Source organism: Spermophilus citellus, assembly GCF_964194105.1.
Source record: "Spermophilus citellus genome assembly, chromosome: 6".
NCBI lineage: Eukaryota > Metazoa > Chordata > Mammalia > Rodentia > Sciuridae > Spermophilus > Spermophilus citellus.
The window spans coordinates 32,738,808-32,762,610 of NC_138187.1; the positions used below are offsets into that span (position 1 = coordinate 32,738,808).

The 23,803-nt window shown below is 48.0% G+C and overlaps 1 protein-coding gene across 1 annotated transcript in view; it reads right to left on the reverse strand.

Annotated features, from left to right (window-relative positions):
• The window catches only part of MYH16 (myosin heavy chain 16), a 62,661-nt gene that overhangs the window by 30,097 nt on the left and 8,761 nt on the right, over positions 1-23,803 (reverse strand). Inside the window, exons 4-21 of the mRNA XM_081298560.1 lie at positions 23,421-23,577; positions 22,386-22,413; positions 21,979-22,075; positions 21,251-21,343; positions 20,261-20,324; positions 19,786-19,884; positions 18,298-18,401; positions 16,439-16,577; positions 15,782-16,050; positions 14,588-14,758; positions 13,248-13,427; positions 11,579-11,705; positions 10,539-10,597; positions 9,124-9,211; positions 8,622-8,739; positions 7,311-7,431; positions 4,014-4,150; positions 2,302-2,383 (exon numbers count right to left, since the gene is read on the reverse strand). Coding sequence (XP_081154686.1) covers positions 2,302-2,383; positions 4,014-4,150; positions 7,311-7,431; positions 8,622-8,739; positions 9,124-9,211; positions 10,539-10,597; positions 11,579-11,705; positions 13,248-13,427; positions 14,588-14,758; positions 15,782-16,050; positions 16,439-16,577; positions 18,298-18,401; positions 19,786-19,884; positions 20,261-20,324; positions 21,251-21,343; positions 21,979-22,075; positions 22,386-22,413; positions 23,421-23,577 — 2,133 coding nt within the window. The remainder of the gene's footprint in view (positions 1-2,301; positions 2,384-4,013; positions 4,151-7,310; positions 7,432-8,621; positions 8,740-9,123; positions 9,212-10,538; positions 10,598-11,578; positions 11,706-13,247; positions 13,428-14,587; positions 14,759-15,781; positions 16,051-16,438; positions 16,578-18,297; positions 18,402-19,785; positions 19,885-20,260; positions 20,325-21,250; positions 21,344-21,978; positions 22,076-22,385; positions 22,414-23,420; positions 23,578-23,803) is intronic.

Consider the following 23,803-nt stretch of genomic DNA (forward strand, 5'->3'; position numbering starts at 1 on the left):
ATGCCTTTTGGGTACCTTTTGTATACTTTCTTTCTCTCATATTCTCTCTCTATCCTTTCTGTTTCTCTGTCACTTTGTTTCTCTGTGTGTCCCTCTTTGCTGCCTCCCACTTCATCTTCTTTATAACACAAAGTCCCAACTCTCAACCTGGCCTCCCAGGCCTCCCACATAGTAGCTCCTGCTTATCCCATGTGCTGGCTTGCAGGTATTCCCTGCCTCTGGCCCATGCTGGCTGTCCCCATGTCTGTAGGGCTGGCCATTCTTTACTGTTGGGCAGTTGCTGTTGGCCTGCACCACGACATCTATCTGGACCTCTCAATTCCCTTGGCACTTCTCACCCTGCATCAGAGTGCCAGGGTCCTGAGGTGGCATCACCTATATTCCTCTGTCCTGTTAGTGTGTGGACCTCTAAAAGATCTCCCTTCTACCCCTCCTGCTCATTCCATACTGAGGAGAGCCAGGGACAAAGGCCACCAGGGAGCATAATAGATCCATTTCCAAGGATGTCAGACGCTGTGGAAATGGATTTGCCAGGCAGCATGGCCTCTCAGGGAAGACAACAGGTAAAGGTGGGGATCTGGGATGCCACAGTGGCCATGTGCACATTGGAGGTCATCATAAGCACCACAACCTGCAGCCATGCAACTCTTTTTAATCTGTGGAAATGGATTCAAGTGTTGCCTCCCCCACCCCACACACATTGACCCGTCCTGTCTGGCTTAGTTAAATAAGATTAGAGCTTAGTTAAAACACTTAAGAGTAAAGGATTTTGAAAAACTAATTAGAATAGGACCTTGATCTGTCACATTTAATTAGTGAGGAGCAGGGAAACTCCCATCCTCAGTCTCCTCCTCATCTGTTGTCACTGCGTCCTGCACAGGATGACCCTTAAAGGCTGTTGATCTAGATATTCCAAAGGGTGACACATATAGTAAGGGGAAGGAGATGGATCCAAGCATTACATAAAAACCCTTTGAGCTGGGCATGGTGGCACCCACCTGTAATCCCAGGAGCTCTGGAGGCAGAAGGATTGCAAGTTTGAGGCCAGCCTCAGCCACTTAAGTGAGATCTTGTCTCAAAATAAGAATAAAAAGGGGTGTGGTGCTGGGGTTGTGGCTCAGTGGTAGAGCACTTGCCTAGCATGTGCATGGCCCTGGTTCTATCCTTAGCACCACATAAAAGTAAACAAAATAAAGGTATTGTTTCCAACTACAACTAAAAAACAAATATTTTTTTGAAAAAAAAAAGAATAAAAAGGGTTGGACTAGAGTTGTAGCTCGGTGGTAGAGCACTTGCCTCGCAGGTGTGAGGTACTGGGTTCAATTCTAGCACCACATAAAAACAAATAAAGGCATTGAGTCCATATACAACTAAAAAAGGGGGGGGGGGTTTGGAGATGTGGCTTAGTGCTTAAGTGCCCCTGGGTTTAATCTCTGGTACAGTAAATACATACATACATACATAAATGTAGCTTACAAAGATGCTTCTCTCCACATCCCCAGCTCTTTTTTTTCACTTTTTATTTTTTATTTTGAGACAGGGTCTCACTAAGTTGCTTAGGGCCGTGCTAAGTTGCCAAGGCTAGCTTTGAACTTGTGATCCTCCTGCCTCAGCCTCCCAAGCCATTGGGATGTATGCCCGACTGTGCCCAGTAATATGTTCCTTTTTTTATTTTAATATTTTTTTTAGTTGTTGATGGACCTTTATTTTATTTATTTATATTAGTGCTGAGAATTGAACCCAGTGCCTCACACATGCTTGGCAAGCTCTCCAACACTGAGCTACAACCCCAGCCCCAGTATGCTCCTTTTAATGGTGGCTCCACAGTAGACATGAATGGACTCCCACATGGTGGAATGGCTTGTGACCTCCTGCGGGGGTTGAGAGCCACCTGGCTGCTCACAATGCCCTCACTACTGTCTTAGGAAAACCTGGGAAGGGTGAGGTCCCATTCCATCATTTCCTGAGCTCCCTCAAGTTCTGAGGCCAAGAACTCACTGAAAGGATTTAAATAGCCACAACATACTTAGGGGAATCTGGTTAATAACTCAAACTACTTTTGGGGTGGCGTAGGATAGGGTGGGTGGGGGCTCTCTCCATCCTAAGTGATTTTATTTAGAGGGATAAGATGGAAGGTGGGAAGGCACAGCATGATTTTTCTTAGGTTCTCATTTTCAGGCTGTTCCTACAGCCTCCCGGGCCTCCTTCCCCAAGGGGCACCGCTGCCCAGGATCCAGCTTTCCCCCACTTCTTCAGCCCCGGGCAGCAGCTGGCTCCACTGTCCTGCCCCCCAGCCCTCACCTTGTTGTATAGCTTCCACCAGCCCCACAAACGCAGCTGTAGGAACTTGCGCACATTCCGCTGGATGACTTTCAGGCCTAATCTGAAAAATAAATCCAGGATTTCATGAGTTCAAACGTGTCAGGGCCTGGTCTCCCCAGGCAAGAAGTTTGGGGCAGAGAAGCCCATAGATTTATTTCTCTAGACACTAAAGGGCTTTCTCAAGACCCAGCATTGCCTACGTGGTCTGGGGCAGCGAGACTCAGGCTGGGATCCAAGCCCCGCAATGGGTTAGGGGAGGTTAGGTGGACCCTGACGGAGCTCGAGGATGAAACAGACCCCTGGTTTACTCCTGCACTCTCTCTCCTTCAGTTTTCTTATCAGAAATCACCCACTAGTCTCTGAATCCCTTTAATCTGCAAAGTTTCTGGAAACCACCCTTTCCCTGTCCTCTGTGGCTTCATTCAAATAGACTGTCATTCTCTGACGGCTTCCCCCACTTGTTGATATGTATGAGGGTCAACATCCCTCCTCTTGGCCCCTAACTGAGGTGTCCTTGCCTTCAGCCAGGGTCACAGAGGACCTGCTGGTGGGTAACAGGAATTCATAACTAATACTATGACCACAAAGAGCCAGAGTCAACCACAGGCCAACTGCCACTGACTCAGCAATTTTTAAATGACCACATTAGGGAAATGATGAAAAAAACAAATTCCAAGGGTAGGGATTTGGAATGAGAAACACTGAGTTCTGTTCCTGATTCTGTATCTGGTCCAGTTCCTTAACCACTCTGACATTGGTTTCCACATCTGTAAAATGGGGGTGCTGGTCCTACCACAACCCCCTACTGAGCCGTTATATAGATCAAGTAAGGCAAAGGCTGTGAACGTGACTCAGTAGGTTGGGGAGAGAAGGGTTTGTATCAGTTGCTCTCTGTTAGTGGTTGAATTGTGTCCCCCCCCACCCCCCGAAAAGATATGCTGAAGCCCTAACCCCCAGTGCCTGTGAATGTGACCTTATGAAATAGGGTCTGAGCAGATGTAATTAGTTAAGAAGAGGTCATGTGGGAGGAGGGTGGTCCTTAATCCAAGGTAACTGGTGCCTTTATAGAAAGAGGGATGATGAACCAGGCGTGGTGGTGAACACCTGTGATCCCAGTGGCAGGAGGATCACAAGTTCAAAGCCAGCCTCAGCAATCACTAGGTGCTAAGCAATTCAGTGAGGCCCTATCTCTAAATAAAATACAAAACAGGGCTGGGGATGGGGCTCAGTGGTCGAGTGCCCCTGAGTTCAATCCCTGGTATGAAAAAAAGAAAAGAAAAGAGAGGGACAGTGACATGGCCCCATAGGGAGAATCCCAAATGGAGACATAGGTAGGGATTGGCATGATACAGCTTTGCAGCGAGGGAACACCTGGGGCTACCAGGACTGGAGGAGGCAAGAAAGGACCCTCCCCACCCAGGCTTCAGAAGGAACATATCCCTGTCCACCCCTTGACTTGGATTTCTGGCCTCCAGAACCATGATAGCATGAATTCCCATGGTTTCAAGCCACCCAGAGGGTGGTACTCAATTATAGCAGCCTCAGGAAACTAAGACAGCCCCTCAATGGGGTTCTGGGCACTGACAAGGACATGAGCATCTGCCCTTCTCCCACCATGTGGTATAGCCGTAGGTGCTGACCACCTCGTGTGCCTGTGGTACTCCTTCCCTGTGGGTGTCTGTGAGTGCTACCTTCGTTCCAGCATCTTCTTGAACTCGACCCTCATGAGGAAACCCCGAAGTCGACACTGCAGCAATGTCATGATCTTGGCCAGACGCTCGTCCCTCATGTCCTCAAGCTTGGCCAGGATGCCCGCTCTGAAGAACACCTGGAGAAGAGGCACTTGTCTGAAAAAAGTCCAGCCATCTCCCAATGGCAGCTACTTGGGGAAGTTTTAAATCAAAGAGCCATCATGTCTTAAAATTAAGAGACCCGCTGGTGCTGGTGCTGATGTTTAAGTTCCCATGGAAACAGGGGGCCACGTCTGGACACCTCTGCCAGCATTAACATCAGCTTCCTCTTGTCAGTGTGTCCCTGGCTTCTCTGGGAGTCAACTGGACTCCAGTTCCAGCTTTGCATTTCCTAGTTGGGTCACCTTGGACACATCTTAGTCTCGGTTCCTCTTCTGTGAAATGGGGATGCAAATCCCTTCCTTAGAAGGTTGCTATAAGGATTAAATGAGATAATAGGTACAAGAGTTCTGCAAGGCTCCAAGTAAAATGTGATAGATCCTTATATAATATGATGATTGCCCTGCAGCCAGGGTAGCAAGGGGCCTTCCTTCTTCACCATCATGTAAAGCAGACTTTAGACAGAATCATTGCATCAGCGCCCCATGGGATCTGGGTGGAGGGAGAGGGGGAGAGTTTGGGGGGGAGGGGAATTAAATTTCTCATGAAAATAAGATGGTTTTACTAGGGCTACATGGCCTCAGGCTTCAAGTAGCAGTGAGTGAGTGGGACTTATCCCCAGGAAAACAAGGTCAGCTTTGCAATGTGTTAGAAAGAACTGGAAATACCCACCCTCAGAGAAACACAAATCAAGGTCAACAAGAAGCCATTTGCCCCAGCCCGGTCCTGCAATACTTAAGACTTGTGATAAAACAGGTGTTCACGAGGGTGTAGACAGAGGGGAGGGTGAATTGGTACTAGCATTCTGGAAAACTGTTTGGCATTCCTTCGTCAAGTTGGGTGTTTGCACGTTACACAGGCCTTTATCTCAACCCTAGATGCGCATCACACCTGTTGGCAGGACTTTTGGAAGATGCTGAGGCCTGGGCGTGGGGGATTTCAAATAGAAGTTTGGGGATGGGGCTCAGGGTTTGGTAATTTTTAGAATCCCCCAGATAATTCTAAGGCATGGCTTTGTTCCAGAGAATCTCCTATAAGGAACCACAGGAAAGGATGACCATAGCAGCATGGTTGGTAAGTGAGAAAAAAATGGAAAGAAGAAAGTAGAAATGTGATCATCCAAAGCCACAGGGTGTGGCAGTGACAATGAATGAAGGTCATGTATCAACAAGGATGAATCTCAGGAACAGTTAATTGATGAAATGACATCATAGAGGAAAGTTATAGAAGTGGACACCAAAGTATGATACTTCCATGAAACTCAAAACCAAGCAACACCTGGGGCAATCTGAATATGCAAGAAAACTATGTTTTAAAAGGCAAGGGTATGGTTAATGTAAAAGTTCAGAACAGGGGTTACTCCTGGGAGTGGGGAGCAAAGGTTATATTCTGGGCTTTTAAGTGGATTCGTGGGTGCTCTTTCATTATGTTTGATAATGTAATATCTTTTTACATATTTGAAATAGAATGGTAGAAACTTGTAGAAGGATAGGAGGTATGATGACCTGCATGCTGGCTTTAGTGGGCCTTCAATGTGTTATGGGACCTTGATCAAACCTCTCTCTTGTGGGGAGCGAGGCCTCCCTCCTCTCCAGCGAGAGTGCTAATTACAGAACCCTCAAATCCTCCAATTCCAAGAGTCTGCAATTCTACATGAGATCCCCCACCAAATGAGTCTCAATGGAAAAAGAATAGGAAAGTGTCCCACCCCCCACTCTTCAAGAAACTCCTCCTAATAAGCTAGACATCACAGCACAGAGAAATTGATCTTGGTGTCATAAAGTGTTTCTTGATATTTCAACACTAATTGGCTTTGAGGTGTGGTCTTGGGGGCATGTGGTCTGTGGCTGGGCATGGGGCCCACGTGAGCCACCACCAAGGACAGGGAAAGAGTCTACAGGTAGAACCATCCTATTCTTTGTTCTGCCCCTGCTGCCAGAGTCTGCCTGGTCTTTGGGGAGCAAAGCTGTCTCCAGGAGCCCTGCCTTTCTCTGGAACCAAGGTACAGCTGTTTGTTCAGCAAGTGACTGTGTCAGATTTTGGCTTTTAGGCCACATGGGCCTAGATGCCTACTGTCCTGCCTAGTTCTGTGACGTTGCCTCCACCCCCACCTCCAGGCTTTCTTAAGTTTCCAATCTGTCAAAGGTGGGTGGGGAAAGGAGTGGCACATTGGTATCCAAGGTTCTTTCAGCTCAAGTATTCAATGATTCTGTGACAAAACCTCAAGTGTAGCTACACACAGCACATTCGAATTACAAAGGAGGCCAGAGCAAGCCGTTCTGGCTGTGTTACAGATCTACACACAATGTTGTAAAGCAAGCCCAGGGAGCTGGAGACTCATCCTGTCCTCATCATGGATCCCTCAAGTCTGTAACCTTGCCTGGCACACAATAGGTGCTCTACGAGCATTCATAGAGTGACCGGATGCATTGGAGATCTGTGCAGGCTAGAAGCTCCCACATCAGACCCAAATCACACATGAGACTTGGAGAAGGAAGTGATCCACTTGTGGTCCCACAGAGGCAGGCATTGAGCCTGGTACTCCTGACTCATGTTGGGGTGCAGTCTGGTGAGGTCACTGTAGATGGGTATCTTGTACCACTGACCTGAATGGTCCTCACCATTCTGACAGGACTTTTTCCTTTTTTCCTAGAAGAGCAGGAAACGGGACAGACACAGGGTGGCCCAGGCCCCATGACTCAGGATCAGGAGGCCACTTTGCCTGAGTCACCTGCCAGCTCAGGGACTGGGACTCCCCATGTGGGTGAGCTGGGATTATGGGGCTTCACTAGCCAGGCCCTTCCCACACACACTGCCATGCTCCATCAGATCCAGGACCTCCATTCTGATAGGCCCTTTTTATTTTTAGAAACTGGGACTTCCTACAGTTCTAAGAAATATCCTACCATTGATTGAGTACCATTTTGTGCTGAGCTGGGTTCTATGTGAGCTGCCACTAATAACCCCAAATCCTGTGAAACTGGTATTGTCAGCTCTGATTTTTCAGAGCTGAAAACTGAGGCTCTTATTGGCTGAGGGGCTTGCCCAGCAACTGAGCTATAGCTTGTACTCTGAAGCCCACCTTCTTGGGGCAAAGCCGAGTGGGTATTAGGAGGACATACCCACCAGAACACCTACCTTTGTATGTCCAATTTTGTATTCATTGGTATCTAGTTCGATGGCTGCAAGAAGCAGCTCTGAGGCCTTCTTGTTGTCCACAAACCCTTGGGGAATCACATTGGGGTTCAGCACTTGGTACCTGCCAGGAGATAGAGGATGGTAGTTATCATCATACCCAAATGGGCAGCACACAAAGTACATCCATGCATTATCCACTGATCTTTGAGAGTCTTACAGACAGGCATTAGGCTTGATTTATAGATGTCCAGGTTAGGCAGATGGATGATAGAATTTGGCACAAGGGCTACAACTTGGGGGTAAGTGTTGGTGTGCATTGGGATTTCCTAGAAGAAGTATTCCAAGAAATGAAGAAACCAAAGTCCTTTCCTTCCTGATAGAGCTGGGAGTACAGAAAAGAGCACTGGCCCAGGCAGAGGACACATTCTTTTCCTGAACTGTCAGTAGCCTCCTTTGTGATAGTGGACAAGTCCTTCCCCAGTTGAGAACTTTAGAGGGAGGAACTTCTAATGACAAGGTGACATCTAGTGATCTTTGTGATCCTTCCATCTGTGGCCATATGTTCTATGAAGTTGTGGTGTGGAAGAAGGTCATCGCTAAGGTGAGGATCTTAGCTTAGTTTCCCCAGGTGCAGACCTTCAGACAAAAATTCAAGTATAAGTCATTTATTTGGTAAGTGGTAATATCGGGAAGTGGGCAGAAAGCCATGTTATCAAGGTGGGGGTCTCAATGGGCAATAGGATTTTTTTTTTTTTTTGAGAGAGAGAGAGAGAGAGAAAATTTTAATATTTATTTTAGTTTTCGGCGGACACAACATCTTTATTTGTATGTGGTGCTGAGGATCGAACCCAGGCCGCACGCATGCCAGGCGAGCCTGCTACCGCTTGAACCACATCCCCAGCCCGGGCAATAGGATCTTAATGCTACTGAGGAAGATGGCCAGTATTTACACCATGGAAATTTACATCAAATTTCCTACCTATTGGGACTTCTTTTTTAAACCTGAAGAACCCTTGTTCAACCTTTTCCAGTATGCTACTGGCTGAAAGCCAGACTTAGCCCACTGGGAGCGGGAGGGAGCTGAGTCTTTTGTAATTCCTAAGACTTTCAGTCTTCCAGGGAGGGGCAAAACAGGCTCCAGGAGCCTAAGAAGTACAGGCGCTGGTAGCTGAAAGTTGGGCCAACACTCACTAAAGCAGCGACAACGAGGCAGGGAGTCCACAGTGCTATCACGGGATTCTACTGATCTGCTAGTCAATCCCTCAAACACCGAGCTCTGCGTGCAAGGCGTCAGGGAGACACACCACTCACCTCTGTTTGAACTCTGGGTACTGCAGCCTGTTTGGGAAGCCCTTCCTGCAAATACGGATGCCTTCCAGGACACCATTGCAAGCTAACTGGTGCATGATCAGGTGGGCATCCACCACACCTGCCAAGAGAGGAAACACAGAATGGAAAGTCACTGCTTTGGGGTGAGACAGTCCAGTCCTTGCCACCCAAGGAAGCTGAATTAGACAACTATGCTGTCAATTCCAGTCCTCTCCTGTCACTGTCCAGGGGGTCCCCAGATCCCCCACAATTTAACCAGTGCTTAAAGTTTACTCCCTGACTGTGATTTCTGGCTGGGTAGTCACCATTCTGCTTTATAAAGCAGCTAGAACATGATTTTTGGATGAACTGTTGTTGGGGATTCTTTCTGAGCCTTCTTTGGTCCTCATCAGCCCTGGCGATTAAAGGTGGACATAATTGGGAATGAATGCTAACTTCATAGACCCTCGGTGTTTCAGCAGGGAGACATGACCCCACCATGTACCTGACTGTTTAAACTCATTGGGGACAATACAGCGGACAAAATGGGGGGCAGTGCTGTGGAGGGTGGTCATCAGCTTGTTCAGCTGCTCCTGGGGATGGAGAAAAAAGAAAAACAGGAAGTAAGACTCAGCATTGGTATTATTGGGCAGTTCACACTCAGAAGTAGTTGGAGTTTAAATAAGTTAAAATTAAAATCAGTGCTCAGGTCACACCAGCCACTTTTCTAGTACTCAGTAGCCACATGGGGTTAGTGGCCATCATACTGGACAGTGTTGAAGGGATCGTTTCCACCCCTGCAGAAAGTTCTGTTGGACAGAGCTATTCTCAAGGTCCAAGGGGATATGATTTCTCAGAAACAAGGCCTCTCCTGACCCAGGACTGGTTCACGTAGGATCTCAGTATTAGAAAGGACCACAGGGTCTGAGTGGGCAAGATCCTGCCTTCTATTAACCTCCCCAACAGAGGGCCCCTTTTCCATGGCTTGTGACTGGTGAGGTGGCCCACTCGACTCGGGGGCAGCCTAAACCTTGGGAAATACTGAAGTCTTCACTCAGCCTTTCCTTGTTGACTGTACATCTGCACTCTGTCACATATTTCCAGTAATGACCAAACTTTGTGGAAGTTGTGGCCAGCTCAGAAGTCCTGTCAGTCACTTCTTGGACACAAGGTCTTGGCGCTAATATCTTAGTATTCTTTTTTTTTTTTTTTTTTTTTTTTTTTTTTTTTTTTTTTTTGAGACAGGGTCTTTCTGTGTTTCCCAGGCTGGCTCCAACTCCCTGGACTCAAGGCATCCTCCTACCTGGTAAACCACCTGAGTAGGTAGTACTACAGGCATATACCACTGCCCTGGACTGGGCATTGATATCTTTGTTTGCCATGTTGTAAAAATTCCTTTAATTCTCCAGGTTTCAGTCTGAAAAGTATATAATTGGACAGGACCCTCTTTAAGTCTTTCCCATCTGGTGATCCTATGATTCTGTGGCCTCTTTGGAAGGGAAAAAAGCCAGGTCTAGTGTTGCACATTTGTAATCCCAGTGGCTCAGGAGGCTAAGGCAGGAGGACTGCAGGTTCAAAGCCAGCCTCAGCAATTTAGCAAGGCCCTAAGCAACTTAGTGAGACCCTATCTCAAAATAAAAAATAAAAAGGGCTGGGGATGATTAAGGACCCTTGGGTTCAATCCCTTGTACAAGAAAGAAAGAAAGAAAGAAAGAAAGAAAGAAAGAAAGAAAGAAAGAAAGAAAGAAAGAAAGAAAGAAAGAAAGAAAGCCTCCTTAAATAAGACCCCTCTCCATTCAAAGGCAAAGAAATGAAATAAAACTGCCCTTGGCTGTGAAAGAGCAGCTAGACCATCACACCACTGAAAGGGAGGGATAGGGGCACTGGACTCTAGGAGGCCTCTGGGCAGCACCTACTCACCCTGTAGAAGTTGGAGACTGTCATGAAGGAGGACCCTCTTTTCTGCTTCTTGCTTCCAGCTGAGGAAGAGACAAGCATGTTTTGCATCAGTACCCAGCACAGGGGCCAGTAGCACCATTAAGTGTTCTGGGCCAAAGCACATGCATTTTCTGAAGTTAAAAAAAAAAAAAATTTCTTGGGATGGCCAGGCACAGTGGCACACCCCTGTAATCCCAGTGGCTCGGGAGGCTGAGGCACAAGGATCACGAGTTCAAAGCCAGCCTCAGCAACAACAAGGCACTAAACAACTCACTGAGACTCTGTCTTTAAGGAAAATACAAAATAGGGATGGGGATGTGGTTGGCTCATGGTGGAGTGCCCTGAGTTCAATCTCCCCCCACCCCCACAAAAGAGACTTTTCATGGGATTAAATGAGGTAAAACCCTTGACACCAGGAAAATGAAATCTACCAAGGAGTGGGCAGATGGGCTGACTGTGGTGTAATTGTCAGAGGGATGCTGTTCCCCCAGAAAAGCATATAGCCCTTTGTACTTTAGGACTGGCACAAGGTCTTTGAGACTTTTCCCATGAAGGAGGAAGCATGTGCTTATTGGTGATGAAATGTCACTGAGCCCAAGAGGATTGGCATTTTATGCCTAATTGAGTGGCAATCCCTTGGGGCAGCTTCCACCTGGGATGTTCCCCTTTGGGCTACATGGGGGCTAGAGAGCAGTGCTGGGCTTGACATTTGCTTCAGACAAGAGAGTGGGGAACAAAAAATAAGCACAGGGCATTTGGGTGTCAGCTTTTACAAAGCAGCATCGTTCTGCCTAGAGCTGATGCAGGACCAGTGATCAGTTCAGCTGATGGAGGCTCCACCCTTCGACATCTTTCTATTGTAGGATCACCCGTGGCCTACCTGGAGCTTCTTGTCATTCATTCATTTACTCGTTCCTCATTCAACAAGAGTTGAATCACAGAGTTTTATTTCTTTCTCCCCATTTTGGCTATTAAAGGGCAACAGACCAGGAAGACTGGACATCAGGAAAGGCCAGTCATACCTGCAGCCTCCTCTTCTTTGAAGAGAAGGGCCAGGAGTCCCAGAGTTGATTTCTGAAACAAGCCCACCACTGTTTCATTCAGGGGGTCTTTGTTCTTCTCCAGCCAGCCCGTGATGTTATAACCAACCTGGAGGGAGAGGCAAATGCCAGTGGGTAAGCTTGGGGCCCAGCCTCCCCTTTCCAGGTCCTATACCTGGAACCTCCACCTAATGCTCTGCCTGCTATGGGCTCCCAGGACCAGCCTTCTGTCCCCTCTCTTGGAGCTTTGGTTCTTGTCCTGATGCATTTCATGGTGTCTGGGATGGCTGGGTCCCAGTCTGAGCTGGGGACCTCGTTATCTGGTTTCTTGGGCATTTGCAGTTTGTCTGTCTAGGACACTCCATCTCTCAGTGCTGCCCATGCACCAGGACTCCCTGGCTACTCTCTCTTGGGCTGTGACCTTTGACAGCCACACTGAGCCTCCCCTAGTCTCAGGTCTTCTGGGCTTGCTGTGAGTGAATGGCCATGGCAGGAGGAATCCTGACCTACATGAAGAAATCTCTCCAGAGGCTTCAGGTATCTCTTTTCTGAGGAGCATATGTTCCCTATGATAATGCTGTAGGGTCATTCATTGCCTGGTGGAAGGAGGCAGCCCCAGGATTGGGGGCTCCATATATGCAAGTAATTGGACACATACTAATTTCCATTTTCCATTTTGCCATGTGGCCCCAGATCCTTCCACTGAGCACTGAAGACTCAAGAAAGTAGATGAGAAGCCCCAACCTTTGGGTTTTCCAACTCCTATTCAGCATATCAACATTAATCATCTTAGTGCCTTATTCTAGGGCCTCGACTTTAAATAAATATTTCATTGCTATAAATATGGAACTCTTCTCATTCAGTGGGGAAAGGCGAGGACAGAGCACTGCAATTTGGCTCCAAGCCTGCTGTTTGCTCAACGTATCAGCCTGATCCATTTTGAGAGTAATTGGTGTTGTTATGGTTGATGATATAAAATCTTGGCCCTGATGCCCAATGCAATCATGGCTTTCCTGACAGTGCTATCCTCAGGCAGCTGTTTCCCTGCAGTTAAACCCAAGAGGCCCAACAAACTCTATTGGTAACAAGAGTGTTGGCCCTTCTAGCAATATCAAAATCCCTAGGAAATTAGACATGTTCTTATAAGCTGGCTGGACGAACATTACAACCCCTCTTAGTTATACAAACAGAACCTGAGTCCTGACTGCACTTAATTTCCCTCTTTCCCAAGGACTGCATTTGTCATGAGTAAAAAAGCTACTCTACAGAAGTCGCCTTATTGGTTTGGCTGCTACCTGCTGTCAGAGGGACAAATTATTCAGTTGGGAGTAATTCATGGGCTCATGGAAGGTAAAGTACTGTCACTTCTGGCCAAGACTGACATTCGGCCATCAGACTGAGGGCCATAGATACTGTGGCATCCCTGGTAGGTCTGATGGCATGATCTACTGGCTGATCCCCAGTCCTTTGCTGGATTGCTTTGGAATTCTCTGATGGACTAGTGATGAGGAGGTAAGAGCCAGAGTCCATTTAATTGGCTGAGAACCCCTATACATCATGGAAGGAACCTCTGGAGGGGCAGATCAGGTCCTAAATGCTGGGGTGGCCAGCAGCCAGAAGGTGGTCCCAGAGGCACCAGGCTGGAACTTACTGTGCCTGCATAATGGACGAGCTCGAAGTGGGCCTCAGGCCCCTTGCCCTTGCCTCCCTTGGGCTTGAGGAAGTTGCTGGACTTGCCCAGGTGGTTGTCATACAGGGCTGCCTTGAACGTGGCATCCGTGGCTTTGGGGAAGACACATTGCTCCTCCAAGATGGAGAAGATACCCATGGGCTAGGAGGGAAGAGGACAGGATGGTGTTAGGAGAAGCCACAGAACCCCAAAGAGACCACACTGGTATTGGGCCAGGGACTAGTGGTGGAGATGAACCAGACACCCATGTGGAGGGCCAGGAAGCAGAACTCTAGGCAATGACAGCTGGGAACAGCTCCTGGTATTCCATGTCCTCATCTTCAAACACTACGGCCATTTAGACACGAAGGAGGCTGGAATCCACTGAATCCAACCGAAGGGGAGACTGAAGACTGAAGGGGCCAGAGAGCTCCTCAAAAGCTAACCCATGGGAACAGTGGCCCTGGGCACACTTGACCTTCAGAAAAATACTGAAGTCAATGACACCTAATGCCCTTCTTTTGATTCTTTTTTATCTCTTTCTACCAGGGGCCTCATGCTGTTCTAAGTCTCTTTTCACACAAAATGAGGTGCTCATAAATGCTGTGAGGGACCTCATTTGCCCCCTATACATGGGAGGGGGGTCTGGATTTAAAAGAGGACTGATGAAATAGGGCAACACCTAACCCCAAAGCTCAAGAATGAAGATAGTTCAGGCTCTGGGATAGCTGAACAGGAAAGTATTTGTAGGTGTTGAGCGGTGCGGGGATTGTGCTCACAGTCTACCCTCCTGGGAGGCTCAGGCTGGGCCCATGGTGGAGACCCTTGGTTGCCTTGATGCCTAAATACAATTGGCCGAGGGTGAGCCTAGGAGACAGAATCAATCTTTCCTTCCCTCCTCCCTCCTTCCCTTCCTCCCTCTCTCCCTTCCTTTAAAAACAACAACAACAACAACAACATCAAAACTTCTAACATTGAAATAATTTCAGGCTTGCAATGTTGCACATATAACAGAAAGCCTTCCCATAGACCTTTGACCCAACCCCTCCTAATGCGAATTAAAACACCAGGTGTTCAATGATAAAAACCAGGAAGTTAACATGAATATAATACTATGAACAGACTTTGTTCAAATTTTGTTATGTCCTTTTCCTATCTTTTTTTCCACATTGAAATAAACAATATATATTCTTGAGGTCATTACTAACTGTGCCAAGGCCAACTGCCACCTTCCTGTCTGCCCCAGTGACATCCTTTCCTGAGTCATGTCCCAGTTAGGGCTATGGCCTCTCTCCAAGCCCCTTCTCGGAGAAGCAGGTCACCTTTTCCAGCAGGTCGATGCAGGCCTGAAGGTCAAGGCCAAAGTCAATGAAGGTCCACTCGATGCCCTCCCTCTTGTACTCCTCCTGCTCCAGCACGAACATGTGGTGGTTGAAGAACTGTTGCAGCTTCTCATTGGTGAAATTGATGCACAGCTGCTCAAAGCTGTTGAACTGTGGTGGGAGGACAGAGAGAGGTCATCAGCCCAGGTTCAGAGAGAGCTGCTCCCAGGAGTGGGTGAGGAAGCCATGCATGAGCAAGGATGCATGGAAGGCCCACCAGAATCAGGCACGGCCCTGCGTGCCTTGACACCAACCAGATCACGGTCCCAGCAGCTCAGTGAGATGTGATTCTGTTCCCCTTCTCTGCAGTGGGAATTCTGAGACCTGAATCCCAGGCACCTAGACTCTAGCCCACATGGTGAACAAAAATAACTGTAGGGCCAGGCACAGTGGTCCCAGTGGCTTGGGAGGCTGAGGCAGGAGAATTGTAAGTTCAAAGCCAGCCTAAGTAATGGCGAGGCACTAAGCAACTCAGTGAGACCCTATCTCTAAATAAAATACAAAATAGGGCTGGGGCTGTGGCTCAGTGATCGAGTGCCACTGAGTTCAATCCTCAATATCCAAAAATATAATAATTATAGTATACTGATAAAGCTAGTCCTGTCCCTTAAACCAGAAGACACTCTGATTTTGAGTGTTTGTCAGTGTCTATGAGGTAAATATTCAAGCAATCAACACAATGTCAACTTTCAGAATTCCTGAAATTCCTGAAAATTCAACAATCAGCTCTTGTGAACCAGGACATGTCAGCTCTGGCACCTACTCATTCTATCCATTAAGTCTATACCATTCTTTTTTTTTTTTTTTTTTAAGTTATACATGAACACAGTGTCTTTGTTTTGTTTATGTATTTTTATGTGGTGCTGAGGATCGAACCCAGAGCCTCACACATTTAAGGCAAGCACTCTGCCATTGAGCCCCAGCCCCAGCCCATAGTCTATACCATTCTTTATGACTTGGCTTCATAGAAACAAGATGGAAATTTCTAGAGTCCAAAAGTCAGAGATCCAATGGCAATCTGAGATTGTCCCATCCCTGAGGCTCCCAGGCAAGAAACAAGACAACCATGATGAAGGGGAGCTCACAAAAGGATGGCCGCCTCAAAGCAGAAACCAAACAGGAGGCCAGGCGTACCTCAAAGATCTCGAAGCCGGCAATGTCCAGCACCCCGATGAAGAATTGCCTCTGCATCTTGGTGTCCAGGGTCTTGTTAATCCTGACCACCAGCCACTTGAACATCTTGTCATAGACGGCCTTGCCCAGAGCCCCAATGGAGTTGTTGCATTGCTCCATGTTCTGGCCTTTCTGCACAAACTCATTGCCTACTTTGACCCGGGGCCTGGTGATGCCCTTCTGGAGTTCCCCGGAATTGAGTCCCATGAGATGGGCGACTTTGTCGGCCACTGAGTGGAGATGGAGAAAGTGAATGAGTGAAAGGAAGATGGCATCAAGCCCAGGAGACATCCAGTACCTTCCTGTGTGGTCTTGGAAGGAGAAAAGGGAGCATGGGGGAGACCCTGTTTTGCCAAAAAGAAAACAAAGATCTTAGGTGGTTTCCATACTTTCTCAGGGTCAAGTGGCAAAGTAGGGGATAGAAACTGGGATCATACTCTGACTCTTTCTGCCTCTCTGAGAAGATCCATGTCTGACTGTCCAGGGAATGCCTTGGTTACAGCCATCAGAGAGCCTGAGAATCTCCAACATGTCTCTGAAATGGCCATCAAGCTGGGAGAGCAGAGAACTCCTGCCACCAGCCGCCTGGCCCCTGTACAGACCCAGCCCAACACCTACCCTCAGTGGTGTCCACTTCAGCTTGCTCCTCTCTGGGCTTCTGCTTGAACTTCATGTTCCCAAAGTGCATGATCCCCCCAGTTAGCTTATAGACCCCAATCTTCTCATCTGCACTGAAGCCCAGCACATCGAAGGCCTCCTGCCAAGCAACAGACGGAGAAAAACACAAGACTTCTGGCTTCTTATTCCACACCATGGAGGTTGGGTCACTGCCATTGCAGGGCTACCCCAAGGGGTCACTGCACAGGGTGTGGGCTCTAGAGTCAGACACACCCTGAATGGGGAGAGGTCTGTTTTCCTCCAGGGAGTTCAGAACAGACTCTTTGCCATATGGTCTTTATTATTATTATTATGAGGATCTAACCCAGGGGTGTTTTACCACCAAGTTACAACCCCTACCCTTAAAAAAATTTCTTTTATTTTGAGGCAGGGTCTCACTAAGTTGCTGAGAGCCTCACTAAGTTTTTGAGCCTGTCTTCAAACTGGTGATCCTCCTGTCTCAGTCTCTCAAGTTGCTGGGATTTCAGGTATATGCCACCATGCCTGGCCATATAGTCTTTATTTAACCTCTCCACTCGCTGTTTAGCCATCTGCAAGATGGTGCAGTCAGTGGTCATAAGCATAGAGCTGAATGATGTATAAAATGTTTAGTTTGGTTCTTGACATATAGAAAGTTTGGAATCAGGGGAATTATTATTATTATTATTATTATTATTATTATTATTATTATTATAACCACTATTATTGTCATTAAGGCTTTATGCCAGGTACCGAAGAGAGGAAGGCCAAGATGAATCAGGAAACTATTCTATGGCTAAAAAGAGGACCTCCTACACAGTACAGTTAGGAGCTACATAATGTTTCAGTCAATGTTAAATCACAAATATGACAGTGTTCCCATAAGATAATAGTGTGGCTGAAAATCTCCTGCAACCTAATAACACTATAGCCAATGGAACAGTGATGCAATGTGCTGTTCACTTATTTGTGAAGATGCAGCGGTGCACACCAGTAATCCCAGAGGCTCAGGAGGCTGAGGCAGGATGATTGCAAGTTCAAAGCCAGCCTCAGCAACTTAGGGCGGCCCTAAGCAACTTAGTGAGACGATGTCTCTAAATAAAATATACAAAGGGCTGGGGATGTGGCTCAGTGGTTGAGAGCCCCTGAGTTCAATTCTTGGTACCAAAGAAATTTTAAAAATTTAAAAATCCTTTCATGGTTATTTTGGAGTGCACTCCTTGTACACATTTAAAAAAAGTTCTCTGTGAAGCAGTATGTATGTTAGGCTGGTAGCAGCCTCATGCATCTGTGTTTACTGCTGTCTTGATTGCCTCGTTTCTCTTTGGCTTGACTTAATTTCACATCACTTTGCTCATCGTGTCCCTCGGAGCAATAAGCTATGCGCTATGTAAATACCAGCAGCCCGGGTGTGTGCTAGGCCACGCCACCTAGGTTTGTGCAAGAGCACTCTCTCATTTTCGCCTAGTGCCTTTCTCAGAAGGTATCCCCATTGTTAAGCAATGTATGACTAATCCTAACAGGAGTCCCAAGTGCTTAGTGTCCTGAAAGGAGACACACAGGGGACTGGAAGGACTGAAGAGTCACTTCCAGTTGGACTGGGGAGGAGGAGAAGTTGGACAACTAAGTCCTGTGGAATCCTAGTTCAAGTCTGAAAGAGAAACTCTACTTGCTACAACAGGCTGGGGATGAATGCCAGGTGCCACCTCAGAAATCTACAGGCAAGACTTTGGGCTGCTGTCTGACACCCCCACCCTCACCCCCACCTAGCTCTGGTGCACACCAGGCCCTAGAGCTTCTGTCCTGGTTCTCCCTCCTCTTTGCCAGCCACACCCACTCACATCTGTGATCTGTAGCTCTTCCCCGTCATCCATGTTGTCCACCATGGTGACACCTTGGCTGATCCAGTGGTATTCCTTGGGGTTGGGGACCAGCAGCAAACTCTCTGCCGAGAACAGCAAAACAAGTTAGCAACTTGGTGACCTCTGGTTATTTTCTTTTTCATTTCTAATCCCTGTCTCTTAACACCTTTCGCAGGCCAGCCGTGATGGTGGGATCACCTGGAGTCACAGAGGGACGGAACAACATCACACAAGGAGATTTAGGGCCATGAGAGGGTTGCAGGAACTTGGCTGTGTCCTCTGTCACTGGCCCCTAGTAGGCACCCAGTAGATAATTTGGGGAATAAATAAATTTATATCTTTCTCCCTCCTCTCCTATAAAAAGCAGGTCACATTCTAATGCAGAAGGTAACACAACAACGACCTTGAGCAACACCACCATTCGCATAGAGTGCACATGAGAAAGTTGTTGCTTTCACAAAAATGCATGCTCGCTTCTAGCTTCCTTCAGATGTGTGCCTCTCTTGGTCTCACATTTTTAATTGTTCACTTTTAGAAGAGGAGCTAGTACAATAAATATTCTCCTTTCATTGTATCTCTACTATATTAAAAAAATTATAGCACAGGAAGGAAGATAAATGATGGCTACCAATTTGCTCCAATGTTAGGGAGGCAACAGGGCTTGGTGGGGAGCATGGTAAATGAGAGAGCTGGTGGGGCAGCCAGGGGGCAACCACCACTTAGCTTCCCAGATTAGTGGGAAGACAGGCTCTGAGGTACTGGCTCTTCTGCTGTTCTAAGAGAAACCAGAAAATTGTTTTTTTTTTTATGTGAAATTTCCCAATTTCAAAAGGTCATCCATTGATTTAAAAGTCCACTTGGTTCAACACACATAAAGCCTACCTGTGGGTGGGTTGTGGTACCCAGTACCCGGGTTAGAAAGTGTGTCTTCATCCCTCCTCCCACCTTATTTCCTGAGCAGGTCTGCCATGGATTTCTGAGCATGTCAGTGCCTGCATGAGGGCGTCCAGTTGAGTGGGTGAGTTACTCTGCTCTCCAAGCTGTGCACCAGTGTGGGCTGGGTCTGTGGTTATGGCTCATGCAAGCACTGGTCCTGGGATAAGCGTGGTCCCAGTCTGACCCCTGTGCTGCTGTCTGACCATCAGGCTCAGGGGCAGCAGGTTGGAGACAAGAGTCTAGAGCTTTATCTCCCAGGTCTACACCTCGGCCATGAATCACAGGCATGCCAAGGTCCCATCTGTGAAATGGGACAACCATGGTGTGCAGTGTCCCTCGACTATTATAAGAATGAGAGGTGCAAGCAGAACCCTGAGGAAGCTCCCTGCTCCAGTGGTTCCTGTAACTAAATCAAAAGGATCACCAAGAACCACAGGGGCGACCCAAGACCTTTCGCACATGGGAATTTTTCATATGGACAAGAGAGGAAACGCTTGTTCCGGGGCAGGTAGATGGACACAGGATCTTTACCGACAAGTTCAGGCTTCTTATTGGAGAGAATCTGGTAGAAAATATGGTAGCCTCTCTCCGCTGCCTGCTGGGAGATGACGCGAGACTTCTCTAAGAGATCTGAAAAGCAAGGACACTGTGAGGACCATTCCATCTGGAGTTCAGGTCCCATGGAAAGTGGCACTACTGTCTCCATATAGCCCAGTGAAATTGCCCGTGAGGGCCCCACTCTTCCCTCTCCCCAAGACACACAGCCTTGGGGGGGCCTGTCTGCCAAAGAGGGGAGCCCAGAGCCCTTGACAGGTGACCCTCAGAAAGGGCCTCTGATGCATTTTGTTTTATGCTTTTCTGTGGCTGTTTTGAATTTCTTATTTAAAAAAAAAAAAACAAAAACAATGATCCTTCAGTTTTTCTTTGTACTCAAAAGGAAAGGCTTCAAAAACAAAGAACCCCAAAAATGACACAGCTGGTCCTGCCTTGGAGGAGCCTGACTTACAGCTCTCGATGTCAGCTCCGGCCAGCTTGCCTGTAGTCCCAAAGTGGATTCTGATGAACTTGCCCTGAGCAGGAAGGACAGGGGAGAAGATGTGAGGGCGGTGGCTCATACTGTAGGACAATAGTCGGCTCAGATTGGGGACACTTGTCAACAGCCCCTATGGATTCCCAGGGGGATGTAACCAGGCTCTGCCTGGAGCTGTGATGTCCTGTGACAATGGGCAGAGAAGGAGTTGGACAGGTTGGAGCTAGATCCGGGGTTTGAGTCTTGGGTTATTTGTTGGGGAGAGGCACACTCAGCAGGAGAGGCTGGGACCCTTTGGAATTCTACCTTAGAGGCCAGGCCTTGTGGAAATAGGGCCAGCCAACCAGGTGGCCTGGGGTTTCCTTATCAAGGGACATCCCATTCCTCTCCCTGACTTGTGTCAGGACCATGAATAAACATTCCCGGGAACAGGCTTCTCCTGGGTCTGTTCTCCATCACCTCTTTTTCTCACCTGCCCCCATCTCTGCCTGTTTTCTAGGGTCCCTCAGCTCAATGAGGGGCCCCTGGGAGGCTGGGGCGGCAGAGGAGAGACGGCTGGGATTGCTCTGCCATGAGCAGAACCCCAGGAAGTGACTCAGCTCACAGAACCCTAACCCTACAGCCACTAGTTCCAGAGTCTGACCAGGGACCCTCTCCTGGATCCCTCCATCCTAGAGGAAGGCCCCCACTCCCAGCTTCCTGGCGCTATGAATCTCTGGCTCCTCTGCATGACTCGGAGACCCTCTATCACCCTGTAGCCAAGTCTGAGCATGGGTGCCCTTGATCAAATGCAAGTGGGTTCTGCTTGCTGATTAGACCCAGAGCGGTACTCCCTAAAACCTCTGGGAAGGAGATGCCCCGGCTTGCCTCATCCTCATCACCTTAATTTTCCATTTTCTTACCCGGAATGGGCTCACCACTCCCACCCTACACCCCAGGGAAGCCCATGCTACTGCTCACACTTACGAAGCGAGAGGAGTTATTGTTCCTAGTGGTCTTGGCATTCCCAAAGGCCTCCAGCACGGGGTTGGCCTGGATGATTTGATCCTCCAGGGACCCCTGGCCCAGAAAGAAACCCAAGGAGGCGTGATCAGTCAGCCGCTGTCTGGGGACCCAGGGCTGAGGGGCTGAGCTTGCAAAGGGCAACGGCTTATGTGCACAGAACCCAGGAGGGGAACGACCATAGGGAGGCTAGGAAATCAGGGCTGGGGGCAGATATAGATCTTGCCCTGGGAGGAGGGCCACTCCTGAGGAAAACCTGTCCCTCTGTGGCCCTGTGACTTGGAAGGGGGCTGCCTGGGGACACTGACAACCTTGATTCTTAGCTATTGTTCCCATATTTTGTTGATGGTGAAGACACCACTGAGTGAACCCCAAAACCTTTCTTCTCTGTATTTCTGCCTCCAAGGCTCTGCTATTCTCTGTCAGATTTTTAAAGCAGTCATTGTCCCAGGTAATGCTCCTTGTGTTCCTGGGGGCAGCCAGGGCCTAGGGAGGCAGCTTAATGAAGAGGCTGTGTTCCCCTTTCTCCTCTGCCCCTATCCTTCTGGTCTGTGGCTGCCTCCTCCTGGTATGACCCCAGCCAAGTCACTTCTCTCTGAGCTCCATCTCATCAACAGTGAAATGGCCGAGAAGAATGAAATGGGCTCTGCTACATGGTGCCCTTGACCCCAAATTTACCCGGTAGGCCCTACCTTCTTATCTGGGGACTGTTTTCCAGTTCCTCCAATATTGGCAAAGTACTGGATGACCTTCTTCGTGTTCTCAGTCTTGCCAGCACCAGATTCTCCACTGCAGGTGAAAAACAACAGTGGTCACATGAAAGTAGGAGAGGAGTGTTGATCGTAGACAAGGGAAACCCTAGAAAAGGGCATATTCTATTCCCATCTCACGCCCCAGCCTGGACATTCAAGCAGGTGGGGAGGCCTGGGGGACAGAATCCTCCCACAGGTTTAGCAGGCACAGCCTCGGTGGCCCTGTCAAGCCCACTCACTGCCTGCAGAGTTCGTACAAAGTCCCCCAATTAATTCTGAGAAGAATTAATTATATGTGTAAGGCACAGACCTAATTATATAGACTAAGAGACAGAAGAGACACTTACGTGATTAGCATAGACTGATTTTCACGATCTGTGGGGAAGAAAACAGCAAGGAGGAAGATGTAATTAGGAGACATTTAGAAACTAGGCATTTGACGGTAGCCTAACCAAGCAGCCCTCTTTGAGTTGCACCCAGCTTCGAGAGTGGCCTTGTCCACACTTGGAAGCCAAAAACCCAGGATCCTGTGGCATCTGAGTCCATATGCCCATCTCTACATCATATACTTTTGTGGAAAGGGTAAAGAATTTACCAGCCACTCCATTTCTACCAGGCTGCTTTCTTCAGTCAGAAAACTACCCAGTCACTATCAACATCAAGAGAAATGGCCATAAAAATCACCTAAGGGATCTGGGGCTGTAGTTTACTTGCAAAGCGCTTGCCTAGCATGTGTGAGGCATTGGGTCTGATCCTCAGCACCACATAAAAATAAACAAATAAAATAAAGGCATGCTGTCCATTTACAAGTACAATTTTTTTTAATAACTTAAGGGAGACAATCTACCAGCAAAGAACAGCAAAGATCATACAGGTAATGGTTAAGAGTGTCAACCTAGCCTGGCGTGGTGACGCAAGCCTGTAATCCCAGTGGCTCAGGAGGCTAAGACAGGAGGATTGTGAGTTCAAAGTTAGCCTCAGCAACTAGTGAGGCACTAAGTAACTCAGTGAGACCCTGTCTCTAAATAAAATACAAAATAGGGCTGGGGATGTGGCTCAGTGGTTGAGTGCCCCTGAGTTCAGTCCCTGGTACCCCTCCCCCCAAAAAAATAAAAGTGTTGACAGCATCCCATAGGTTTGTGAAGACAGGGCATAAGTTGGGGCTGCTGCTTGGTGAGTGTCCAGTGTACAGACAGGTACCTGGTACTAAAACCACGGGCAGCAGCTGCTGCTCCAGGGTGGCAAAGAACCTCAACTGGAATGGGAAGGTGGGGGAGTTCAAGGTCAAGGTTGGGATTAGGTCCTAATGTACTTGGAGCCACAAGGGCCAAGAAAAACTTGTCTCCCCCCGCCCTGGTACCAGAAGACCCCACCCCACTCACCCATGAGCATGTCATGGTAGGCATTGTCAGAGATGGAGAAGAGGTGGGGTGGCATCTCTGTGCGCTTCTTGCCCTTGTACATGTTGGCCACACGGGCCCCATAGATGGGCAGCCACCTGTAGGGGTTGACTGTCACACAGAACAAGCCTGAGTAGGTCTGGTGAAGAGAGAGAAGGAAGATGGTTAGCTGACCCTTCCTCCTGGTACCCTCTTCCCTCAGGTCCCCAGGGTCCCAGCCTATCTATCTCTGAGCAGACTGAGAGAACCACTGATTTCTCTGAGACAGATAAAGTGGAGAGCAAAAATCAATCTCTTCATCAAGTAAAACAAAACTTCTCCTTAATACTTATTTGCTTCATTTTCTTTTGGGTTAATTATATAAA